This window comes from Haliotis cracherodii, unplaced genomic scaffold (genome assembly GCF_022045235.1).
Source record: "Haliotis cracherodii isolate W230 unplaced genomic scaffold, xgHalCrac1.p SCAF_3, whole genome shotgun sequence".
In the NCBI taxonomy this organism is placed as follows: Eukaryota; Metazoa; Mollusca; class Gastropoda; order Lepetellida; family Haliotidae; genus Haliotis; species Haliotis cracherodii.
The window spans coordinates 32,520,445-32,533,711 of record NW_027266286.1 but is presented as its reverse complement, the minus strand read 5'-3'; the positions used below and the strand labels follow the sequence as shown (position 1 = coordinate 32,533,711).

The window sequence follows — 13,267 nt, the reverse complement described above, 5'->3', positions numbered from 1 at the left end:
ATGTTTATACTACTGCAAGGTCTTCATTCGCAGGAATAAGAATATCAAATTAGACACATAGAATGTTTATACTACTACAAGATCTTCATTCGTAGGAATAAGAATATCAAGTGTTTACACATATAATGTTTACACTAATACAAGGTCTTCACTGGAATGAATAATAAGAATATTAAATTAAACACATAGAATGTTTACACTACTACAGGGTCTTCATTCGCAGGAATAAGAATATTCGATACCGGAAGGTTTACCTATCTCCCAAGTGTACTGTCAGCTCCTGTCCAATCATTTCAAGTTACTTCGTGATTTCCATTTTACGCCACATCATTAATGCTTCAGTTACACACCAACGACAAAATGTAAATAGTATATAATAATTTGACAGCACATCAGCACATTTAATATTGACACAAATACAGGACGTTCATAAGAAAGAAGTAGAATAAAAATAATTCACACAAAGAATGTTTAAACTAATACATGGTGTTCATTGGAATGAATTAGAATATCAAATTAAACACATAGAATGTTTATACTACTGCAAGGTCTTCATTCGCAGGAATAAGAATATCAAATTAAACACATAGAATGTTTACACTACTACAGGGTCTTCATTCGCAGGAATAAGAATATCAAGTGTTTACACATATTATGTTTACACTAATACACTAATACAAGGTCTTCACTGGAATAATCGCGATATGGCTGCAATACTGCAGTTTAACTCACTCACTCTTCACTGGAATGAATTAGAATATAAAATTGAACACATAAAATGTTTACACTAATACAAGGTCTTCACTTAAATGAATTAGAATATTAAATTACACACATAGAATGTTTACACTACAATATGGCGTTCATTAGAAGGAATAAGAATATCAAATGTTAACACCCGGAATATTTACACTAACACAAGATCTTCATTGGAATGAATTAGAATACCAAATGTCCCTTGCGCAAGCCAGAAACCTGTTATTGTGGGTTCGAATCCCGGCTCAGCCGATTATTGTTCTAGGTTTGTTAGCACCATACCCGTGCTAGTTGGTTTCACCGAAGTGCTAATCGTCTGGGGCCTGCATATTAGAATAATAAACGTTAACACCTATGATGTAACACCAAAATAAGGTCTTCATCAGAAGTTCATAGAAAGGAATTAGAATAACAAATGTTTACACACCAGTACAGATACGTATGGGTCAATTGTGGGTCAACTACAATTCATTGATCATTTTGCTATGACACTAAATATCGATTGAATTAGGCATGAATGATCTATTTTATATCAATACATAATACATACATTAAATCAATGTCATGGAATGAGAATGAGTGTTTTTATAAATAAATAATTCAGTCGTTTGACTGAACCCTCGATATATGTAACAGAATCAGAACTTAAGCTTTATATGAATTATCTTTTCATGAGTACTGCGACAAAGGGTAGGAGGTCATGTTGTATTTGAGACTTCATGGAACCCTAAAATTGATTCGAGTACTGCTGACTGGTGAGCAGTGTGATTTGATTGGACGTGTTTTATAAAAAATCAGTGGTACAGTGGCGAATGAGTCCATGGAATGTATCATTATAGAATGATGATCCATGTATAATACACGGGATAATCGAGGTTGCATCAATTGCAACATCGATCAAAACAATCTTCAAACGAATTTTTATTGTATAATCTTCGAGAATTATATTTTACAATTACCCATAAACTGCTGCACGTAATTGCAATCAATGTGTAAATTTCTCATCCAATGCGAATGAACACCTTACTAACACCAATCGCTGAACGAACAGAATTTCTTTCTGAGGCACTGTTTTCTTTCAGCTCTAGAAAAAAACATTTAGACAAGGCTGTGTTAAATGCAAAACCATCGCATATGTCTTCCAGCAGACACGCAGCCGCACACTGGTAACGATGTGAACATGCAAGGGTTGACGTGATCTCCATGTTGTCGGGACTACTGGTGTCAGTTCTCAGCCTGAAGTTTCCTGCGTGCATGGCACGGTCTTCATCTGTAGTAGAAATGGGACCAATCTCGAGTAATGTAACAAGAAACAATATAATCGAGTAAATCCACAAAACTACCGGCCTTGCATAATCCATAATAGCAATATGACAGCTTATAGTTGGCATGACGCTTTAAGCTTGATATTGGAAGATATAACAATTACAAAAAAATTGATCAGAGAAACATGCATGCAGATGCTATGTAATTTTGATAATTGTGCAATATAATCAATAAAATTAATATCTCTTAATATAGATAATCTTACATATATTTTGTACATCTCCCTTTACATCATCTATTTCAACACGACACGTACATGTCTTGCTCTGATCAATATTTGAAAACAGCCGTTAGGCGTCTTCTAGTCAGCATCGCCATTTCATCAGATGAACAAAGAGTATATTACATGACATACCTTGTTACCTTTATACTTAAATCAATGATAAGACAACCTTGTTTTCATCTTCACACTATTTTGAAATCACACGCTTACTGGTGTTATAAGACCATTGACTTTTCATGTTGCTCAGAAATTAATATTAACAGGAAATTAGTATAATATGACAGCCTACAACCAAATATTCATAAAGAATGTATAATAATTTAAAAGGAGCAGGAGATCAGCTATACATTCATACCGTGTGTGTATGTGACAACGAGAATATTGCAATCACAACAGATTCTGGAAGAAAATAATACAATGTATCACTTGTTCGAAACAATGCAAACTTAACGTACGCCATAGACATTTGAATTGGGCAAACTATTGGTGACAGGGGACATCAGCAGATATTATGTTAACCTATAGTCTGGAAGTTAATGTAAGGTACCGACGTTTACTTAAATATCTAAAAACCAATTGGACCTACTCCAGTCAAAGTTGGTATGAGATTATTAAACAGTCATACATAACTGGATATTACATTTAAAGACAATCGGTGCATGAATAAAAATCTGTCTATTTAGCTATCACTATATTGCATCAACAACCAGACCTGTTCGTCACGGGTGAAACGAGCATTCATTGTAACAGTCATCTGCATAATGCTACCCCCGGCGTCACAGGGCCATATGGCACAGTTGAACCAATCAACTCAACTCGAAACGTTGCACGGGAATCACGCACGCACGAATACGGTGTTAGCATTAGATTTCATGATGTCTCAGCGCAAGCATCTTTCCGCTGATGCGAAAGGTTTCGTTGTTAAAATATTTGAATACTTTAAGTCTGAAAGAGAAAGACGTTCGCCCTTCCTGGACATTTCAAAGTACATGAAAAGAACAATTCATGCGTTACAGTCTCCCAAACAAACCGTAGTTAAGATTTTGGACTCTCATAAAAACACATGCCCCCCTGCACATCCCTTAGGGGGCATCTCAAAACAGGATAGGAAATTAAAGTTTGATTCCTTTGATAAGAAAGTTGTCAGGGACGTGATTCGGCGGTTAACACGAGAAAATGAATTTATTTCAACACGAAAACTAAAACAAATGGACCATTTGTAAACTCCTTTCCAAATTTGGATGTCAGTACAAAAAGACGAAAGGGTCGAAACTAGCAATGTGTGAACGACCAGACATCATTCGTTTGCGTATCAATTATTTGCGCACTATTAAAAAGAAACGAGAAGAAGGCTATGAGCCTGTCTATTTGGACGAAACCTGGGTTCACGCCTGCCACACAGCGACTTAACAATGGTCACCCAAATACCAGAGAGCCACAGCGCTGGTAAAGAGGAGCACCTGATTGTCCTCCATGCAGGCTCCCACAGAGGTCTCCTCCCTTGGTGTGATCTAGTGTTCAGATTCCGATCTACAGATGGCAGGGACTACCATACCGAGATGAATAGTCAGGTTTTCACTGCTTATGTTGAGGAGCAGCTCTTCTTGGCACTGCCTGATAAATCCTTGGTTGTTATGGACAATGCTCCCCTATCACAGTTGTCGAGATCCTATTAACCGTTGTCCAACCTCAAATTCAACCAAAGGTGAGATATGTCAGTGGTTGGACAACAACTGCATTGCTCGGCCTACGAAAGCCAAGAAAATTCACTGCTACCAACTGGTTCTTCAGAACAAACCCCCGCCCTCTTATTTGATTGACAACATGTTTAGAGAACACGGTCACGAAGTGCTTAGACTTCCTCCTTACCATTGTGACTTGAATCCCATCGAACTAATCTGGGGTGATTTTGAAAAATATGGTCGCACGGCAAAATAAGACCTTCAAGCTTGCCGATGTCAAGCAGATTGTCAATCTATCTTTATTTCACGTACTGAAGAGGCCACAGGCCTATAGTACAATTTGAAGAATATACAATTTTATACAATTTATGTACATATCTCACCAAATCACCTCACGTCATTCCACAACGCATCTCAACACAGTCACATAATTTCACACATACAGTACAATACCATACCCTGTAATTTCATAATTTCTATTTTACCATATAACGACTTGTTATATCATACAACATATTCTACAACATCATATCATATTGTAAAATTATTTTAAGATCATACTATATAGTACTATTTCATATACCATTATCATATCATAACATACCATACATACCATCGTACCATATAGCACACCTATATTATATCACATTTCATCATGTCATATCACACAACACATTCGGAATTTCATAGCTTGTCCCATCATATCCTATCATATCATACCATATAATGCCATGTCATTCCATGCCAATTTATATCATATCAATCAATCAATATTTATTCAACACTGGAAGACCGCAAGCCATATAATATGTACACTAAAAAACAGTATTTACACAATTTCTATACACATAACATATTGCATCATATTCCCTCATGTATCATATCACACCACAACACTTATCATATCATATCACATCATGTCATGTCACATCATATCATTTCATATACATATAACAATACTAAACCATTTGTAATATCACGTCCCACAATATCATATGACAGACTAATAGTTTAATACCATTTCTAACTCTTTTGTTTGTAGTTAATTCAAATGGCAAATATCTATAAAAGTGTACTTAATGTATATACATAAGCAAAAGCAGATTGTCTTGAAAGGGATGGGAGAAATTATATATGTCCGCTGGGCAACATGTTATCAAAGCGGAGGGAGAGTATTGGAAACAAGACTGTATCCGACCAGATACTGTCCAGCCTGTTGTTGTTCATTTAGGTGACAGCACAGACTCCGAATCTGACGACAAGGGCATTTCGTGAGACCAAGAATAGTGCAATACATATACCCCTGTTTCACTACGACATGTATATAATAGCCCAAATTACCACGGATATGAATTCTTACATAGTCGTATATATTCTTAATCATTTCTTAAGAATCTTAAATATATCTTATTTGATTCCCAAACATTCTTGTAGTTCGTGGAAGTCGTGAGAAAAAAATTGTTTATCAAAGAATTTCTAGGAATCGTCTACGAATTTCAGGTTCGTGTTTTCTATTACATGTCGTAATCGGATCTTGTCCACTTCGTGCAATTCTTGGTTCAGAATTTGATTCTCTTTCACCCGAAACAGACCTGAAAGTCTCGAATCATCTACGAAATATTAAATATTTTTTCGAAACCATAAAGCAATGATTTGTCTAAATCAATAATTACGTATGATATATTACACCTGATAACATGATGCATGAAATATAATAATGTGGCAACGAATGATACATCCAAGTCAATAACACTGACCGGAAAAAAGCATGCAAAAATAATTGGATAAATATTATTAAATAACTGCTTGAGACGCCCAACGCTAACACCGTATTCGTGCGTGCGTGATTCCCGTGCAACGTTTCGAGTTGAGTTGATTGGTTCAACTGTGTCATATGGCCCTGTGACGCAGGGGTAGTATTATGCAGATGGCTGTTACAATGAATGCTCGTTCCACCCGTGACGAACAGGTCTGGTTGTTGATGCAATATAGTGATAGCTAAATAGACAGATTTTTATTCATGCACCGATTGTCTTTAAATGTAATATCCAGTTATGTATGACTGTTTAATAATCTCATACCAACTTTGACTGGAGTAGGTCCAATAGTTTTTCAGAAATTGAAGTAAACGTCGGTACCTTAAATTAACTTCCAGACTTTTATAAATGACATCCGAAATTGCGTTTACCTGGAAAGTATTCGCATATGTAGGCGTAATCATCCGAGCACTCCCGATCCTGCCAACTATTTTTTGGGGTCATGTTTAGGCGGATGTCACACATGTGACAGTTCTGTGCACGAGAATCGTCATTGGGTTGTTGATAAGTGCCGTATCTACCCCAGTAAGACCACGTTAATGGATCTCCGTGCGGCCATCGATAATCACCTTCCATGATAATGTCATTCAATCCGATCCAGTAGATCTCATTTCTGCAGAGGAAAATATCACGACAAAAACTGTTCACCTGCATTGATGACATAAACGTCATTTCATTTGAAATAACTATGTCAAAGCAGCAGCAATAGACCTGTCTCCAGGTACTTTTGCCACAGTATGTTTTACCCACAAGCCCGTACTCTCTTTGGATAACGTTCGTCTACTGATATGCCTCGCTGGTACAAAAGAATTTTCTCATAGAATATACAGCGACAAATTTATGTGTTTTACTCGAACAGTATCATGGCATCAACGGAGAGTGCTAAGCTAAACCCATTGACGTTCTTTGATTCCTTCGTTACTGATAAAGCTCATCCGTTATGAATGTCGTCTTGAGAATGGTGAACACGACTTTACTTACATCCAGTCTGGAATGAACCCTCAAACACAAACAAAACATGTTCTGCTTCGAGATGGAAAGGCAGAATATCCATAAGTTAAGGTACAGGAAATAGATGTTTGGTTACCGTAAATGAAAAGTTTACTTACCCTTTCGAAGCCATATTCACGTAGCTGGCATTTACAACGGCCTTAGAAGTAACACGCACAAGTTCCCCACCTCGTCGAACACAGTCATATCGTGCGGAGTACCAGTTCTTCTGTGTATCAGAGAAGAACAGACATGTTCCAGTCTCAGCACGTGTGTCTGTGAAGTCAACTGGGCAGACCCCTTGAAGAAAACAATGAAAATATTCACATTTGCTCTCAGATACCACATGTTTAGTACAACGGCGCCGCTCATGTTAGATGTGGTGGTATGGCGGTTCCATAATGGTCAAGGGCGGCATAACAGTTTCTTGAAGGACACATTTAGACGTTGTTGGGAATGCATGGTCCTTGGGATGTGCTAATTTACACAATTATGGTACCGTTCGTGAGGACGATACGTCGTTTAGAGGTGCCTTGATTCGTCAGGACGAAACTGCCCACCCGCATCGTTGAAATGTTGTAATTTTGTTTACTTAAACCAAGGCGTTTGTCTCCTTTCTCTTCTGACATTGGCTCTATTCAGCATCCTTGGGATAAACAAGTGTGAAATGATCTTGGGATCCAGTAGTTGCCAAAAATGTCCAAATAAGATGGAGTGTGAAGAAGTTAAGGTTTCGCTGTAACAACTAATGATTATTGCATAAATATTCAACGCATTCGAGTGCGGTGCTGCGATTACATCACTTTTGACCACCTGTCTAATGCCGGGACAAGCCGAATGGCGACTTCAAGAAAAGATTTCGATTATACGAATACCGTAGGTGTCACGCGTCGTTTGTTTTGTAATATCAAAGTTATCATATGAACAATCTTTTGTTGTGTTAGAGATCTTTACGTGAGGTATATATTGCGGAATTTGCACTGCTTGCTCTTACGAACAACTGAGGGGAAAAACGCTAACTCAAAGGAAGGGTTTTAATAGGGGTGCCTGTACACGTTCCCCAGTTTCTACAATAATGATGCACTAATGCTTATATTAAATATAATAATTACAGATATCCTCGTCTTGAGAGCAGATATGTTCATGAATTATTCCGAAGAGGGCTCTCTGTTGTAAATTAAGGATTTTTCTTTTCTTTTCCAAAAGCGGTTTTATCGGATTTGCCAGCTTTCTTTGGTTTCCGCAATAAGGAAATATTACAGTGACATTCAAGAAGCATGTAAAATTTAGGCTAGTTTTATTTAACCATAATTGGTCATTCTATTTCTCATTAAATAGCTATATATCATAGAACGCACTTATTGCTTGGAAACTCACACCACTCTTGATATCTTATTAACAAGCACGTACAAACACATTTGTCATCGGTGTCATCGATCTAGCTAGCTAGGTAAAAATAACATTCTATTCCAAAGGCCTAGTCACCGATACGCTAATCACTCATTGCTATTTGATAATATGATAAATTGGCCCAGAAATGCAGCATGGCGTATATAAGGGAGTGTACAGATGACTGTTTGGCATTGTATATTGCGATCCCTGTTAACATAGAACTTGTCTGTAGTCTACGTGAATGCATTGACAATCACCTTATGTTAATTATTGATGTGACTATATTCCAACTATAACCAAACGAAAAATGTTTGATACAAACGTAAAACAACATCAAGCTACCAATCACAATACTGCTCGTGAGACCTGACTAAATAAATTCTTATTTCTTTTGACTGATAAATCTTATTAAAGGCAGTTGACATAGACTGGCCTTAGGTCTTTGCAGAACAAGAATGTCGTGTGTGGGCTTTCCGTAACGAAGGAATTGACGACAGTCAGCTTGTAAATAGCAGATTTCCCTGACAACCTGTTTATAGTATATACGCAAGCAGCAGAGTAGTCTTTCCTTTTCTGCATGGGTTTGCCATAAGAATCATAATAAACAACTCCCTGCATGTGAAAATAGACATATTCTTGTTTGAATTTGCATGATTACTGGTATGTGCTGTTCTGTAAAAGTGATTGAGAACTGTGTGTATTTTATAAGATTGCTACTTAAAACCGCACATGGGTGAACCATGTCCTCAACAAGTGTCCGTAATTATATAAATATCCTTGGCGATTACTGGATAGAATACGCTGACTCGTCAAGATAATGATCACACACCTCTGGATGAAGTGTCCTCGCCCTGAGATACCCTGAGTAATGTACGAATAAGGACATTATGTTCTCACAAGATTTTTTTTTGCTCCCATTTCGACTGAATAAGTGTACTTTTGAAAAGTACATAGAAATATACCATGGACAAGTATCTGAAATCTCTGGGTCGTAAAGAGCCATACCTTGCTGCTATCAACAAAACAGTTCGTAATTTGAATCTTCCTAGTATGAAGTACACCGGTAAGGACTGTTACAGAACACGTTACACTACTCCAATCCTTCAGTATATTATACTTAGTGGATAAACAGAAGTGTGCATTGCTGCCCTGCCTTTTGCCCTTGAATCGAAGGCAATGCCTGTTACGACTATGGATTTATAGAGGGATTTATAGACGGTTTATATACATTGTACATGCATATACAGTCACCATATAGATACATTTAGTCACTTACATTTCCAATATCAGCAAAATGCCAATGTCTGTGACGCATAATCACAATAATGTAACCTCACGGAGAGACTTTTTATCAATAATCACGGTAAAGTACACCAAAAATGGGCTTGAGTAATTGTCCTCATGTTGGGAAACGAAACAGGAACTATGGTATAACGAGGGACCGCTTTAACCACTAGGCTACCCCACAACTGGAGAAGAGGAGGATAAAAAACGAATTTTGGTTAATGATCCAATACAAAATCTGTTCATCAGTTCAGTGAAATTGTGTGACTATATGGAATAATGCAATCATGAAAATGTGATTTGAATTGCTATTGTTATTTAGTTTGTATAACATACCTGAAACAATTTCACCAAGAATAAATTGACAAGTTTTAAAGTGTTGTGACGTTACAGAAAATATATGACAGTTTGCAGACACGCTCAAAGTAAATAAAATGACATGGCAACGGAAACACAGGTAGTTATTAGTACGATCGAACTGGAGTCTCTATACAATGATTCACAAACTGATCGAACACAGACAAAGAAAGCATTGTCGCAGATTCAGGTGCACATGTTTACACTGCGTGTGAATACTGATAGACCTGTGTATATTTGTGTCTGTCTGTCTGTATATGATTATAGCACATTTGCAAATCATGTAAGCCAATATGTAAACCTACGCTTGGTTACATCATTCACAGTATGTTTATCTTTACCACAGTTTTGTCAGTATATTTGTGCATGTTTTGTCTCACCGGCCATTTTTACTATCGATGGCAGAAACTGATGTTAATCGAGGTGGGGTATTATGCAGAGAGTCCCTGAGGTAATCCCGGGTTCTCAATATAATGGCCTTATTTGGCTACTGGTCGTGGATCACTTCTCCCCACATTTTTATTTGAATTGATACTTAATACTGTCTTTGGTTGACAGGTTTGTATGTAAATAGATGTAATTGATTAGGCACTACCGCAGTGACTTCAAATTGTAAATCACACTCACACTGTCAAGTGGATCCTTAGGTTTTAAACCATAACGGAAGCTATCAATTCCTATTTACCTATATACAACTCAAAGTTTGCTAAGGGTCACCTCTTTAAAAGATAATACGTCAGATTGTGTGCATCTGTTAAAATAGCCAAGGACAATATTGCGCGAAGACATGTTTAATGAACGAAAATCAGTTGTCATGTGCCACAAAATACCAACAAAGAGCATGTGACCAATAATCAGTAAGATTACCCATCAAAATGGGAGTATCTGACCAAAACTGAAACGTCAAGAGATCACGAAAACAAATTCAATTACCGAGAAGCAACAGTCATATGTTCCAGGTGATGCCATCCAAAGCTGGCCTGGCACCGTCGTCTCAGACTCTCATGATGATGATTGCCAAGGGAGGGTTGTTTCACTCTTCAGTTGGAATCGTGAAATATGTCTTCGCCACACTCGGGAACGACGATCTGCGAAGTCTCGAATCATCAGTGAAAAGTACTGGAGCTATCCAAATGGCGCGATCTTCTGCCAAATGCAAACTAGCCTGTCTGTCATGTCGGGTCTGTAGCATGCGAATGCATGTCTTCCGTGACCGGAGACCAGCATCAAGGAGACGACTACTCACTGTCTGAGTTAAAAAGTTAACGCAACTGGATTTTCGCAGTGAGGTGGCAGTCAGGAAATGAAGACGTCTTGCTGCAATCATGAGAAGGTTTCTCGCTGTTTGGTGGATGCATGCCGTTCTGTATCTGATCTAAACATCTTACACCAATTCCACACCCTGCTGATCACACTTTGGCTCATACCAACGACGTTTGCAACTTGACGTTCTTCTGTCGTCGAGGGGGCATACGTGCATTCAGATGTTGCTATCCTCAGTAGCAAATGATGTTGTGCTCTCAGATAATGATGTGCAACGATACACCCTACCACTGGTGTTCAAGAGTCTTGTGGGGGCACGGGTGGCCCAGTCGTCTAAGGCGCCGCGATTCGCTGTGCAGAGTTGCGTCCCTTGGGCACGCCAGAAACCTATGATTGTGGGTTCGAATCCCGGTTCGCCCAGATTATGTTTCTAGGTTTGTCAGCACCATACCCGTGGTCATGGATTTCACCGAAGTGGTAAACGTCTGAGACCTGCATCACTTCGGGCATTCCTCCCACATTAAGCTGACACGCCGTGATATAACTGGAATACTGTTAAAAGCGGCGTTAAACCCAACTCACTCACTCACTCACGAGTCTTGTGCATACCGTGTCAACGACTGCATGCCTCTGTCCGTTCATCGTGACATTGAGGCACTGCAGAGGTTACCCATTCAAAAGTTATTTCAATCTTCATTTCTGGGATGATTCATATATAATAAAGATCAAAACTAGATCATTAGCAAACTTTGAGAAGTATATTTTGTAGATTGAAGACTACTCCAATCCTTCCAATAATGATAACTAAAGAAATATAAGTGCGACTACTTACGCGACTCTGACTACACAATGATCATGTTTTTAGGAATCACTTCAAAACAGTGATGACACCAGGTGTTCACGAAAATATCAGCGTATATCCTGACCAACCGCCGATGACACACTCCACACTCATATAACAACCCTTTATACACTTTAGACTATTAAATACAGCAAAAAGTAAAATGACAATAAAATGGTCAGTCTAGAGCAACGATGAGTGAGTGGTGATTTACGGGTTAAGATTCAGGGGTGACGAAGAATGAGCAGGATTCAAACCCGAACCCTCGGTTTGAATAGCGAACGCTTCCACCACTAGTCTCTCCAACCAATCCAAATTAACAGTGAACATTTTGCATTTGGTGATCACCATAGGCTTCCAGTGCTGCCACCGATAGGTAATTCATGTCATATGTGTTGAAGGATCGTATGATCACGTCATTCGCGTTTCTGGATCAGGATCCTCTTATCGAGTTCCAATCCCCTATGCATCGTCTATGGCTTTTTCAGTGGTCATTATCTTACCCGTACCCGTTGGTTTCAGAAAACAATATGTAACTCAGGCCGTTCAATTAAAATTGTATCATACGTTTGTATCATATATGATTACCTTTGCGCTCAATCCGTCCAGATCCGGATTTGAATGGGTCTTCAGCAACCCATGCTTTGTCATAGGAGGCGACAATACTTGTCTTAAGAGGCGACTAAAGGGGATCGGGTGGTCATGCTCGCAGACTTGATTAATGCATGTCATCGTATTCCAATTGCGTCGGTCAATGCTTATGATATCAGTCACTAGATTGTCTGGTCCAGACTCGATTATTTACAGGCCGACGTCATATAGTTGAAATATTGCCGAGTGCTGCGTTTAAACAACAACCAAACAAACCTAAGAGCTCAGCAAATGTAAGTCAGTAACCCAAGTTTGTCATAATTCGGATGTACGAAAACTGAGGAATTATTAGTGTTAAATTTATTTTATTTTCATATTTAATGACGAAAGCCATATTTTCTATGTGAAAATGTATTTATCGTGTTTTCTGTCAAATCCAAAATATATATTCAAGGTATGGAATACTGGAAAGGAAAAGCATTTACCACATCTATAATCATTAACAGTCTGAAATATGTCAAAACCATACACACCTGATGATGATGTGAAACAAGAAGTCGCCATGCCTAGCACCAGGGCTGAATAGGATGCCACAGAAACCATCATCCAAGAGAAGTGCCAACCTAAACTGTGTGGATGTATATTTTGTTGAGCATGTTCACACTTACAAACTGAAATGATGCACAGAGGACTCGGCGATTGTCAGTACAGTTCCAGTACCTGCTTCCTTAAACACGTTTCACAT

At 38.3% G+C, this 13,267-nt stretch overlaps 1 protein-coding gene across 1 annotated transcript; it reads right to left on the bottom strand.

The window, feature by feature from the left end:
- Positions 1 to 1,491: 1,491 nt before the first annotated feature.
- On the bottom strand, positions 1,492 to 13,125 carry LOC139475137 (lectin BRA-3-like). Its single transcript, XM_071258396.1, has 4 exons — positions 13,056 to 13,125; positions 6,914 to 7,094; positions 6,176 to 6,417; positions 1,492 to 2,026 (listed from the first exon to the last, which is right to left on the bottom strand). Exons 1-4 carry the CDS (start codon positions 13,123 to 13,125, stop codon positions 1,758 to 1,760), a joined length of 762 nt encoding a protein of 253 aa, XP_071114497.1. The 3' UTR covers positions 1,492 to 1,757.
- Between the last annotated feature and the right edge of the window lie 142 nt (positions 13,126 to 13,267).

Coding starts and splice junctions, on each gene's coding strand:
- LOC139475137 (XM_071258396.1), bottom strand. CDS start 13,125: ATGGTTTCTGTGGCATCCTATTCAGCCCTGGTGCTAGGCATGGCGACT. Junction 6,418..6,913: donor GTGAATATGGCTTCGAAAGG/GTAAGTAAACTT, acceptor TTTCCTCTGCAG/AAATGAGATCTACTGGATCG. Junction 2,027..6,175: donor CATATGCGAATACTTTCCAG/GTAAACGCAATT, acceptor TTTCTACTACAG/ATGAAGACCGTGCCATGCAC.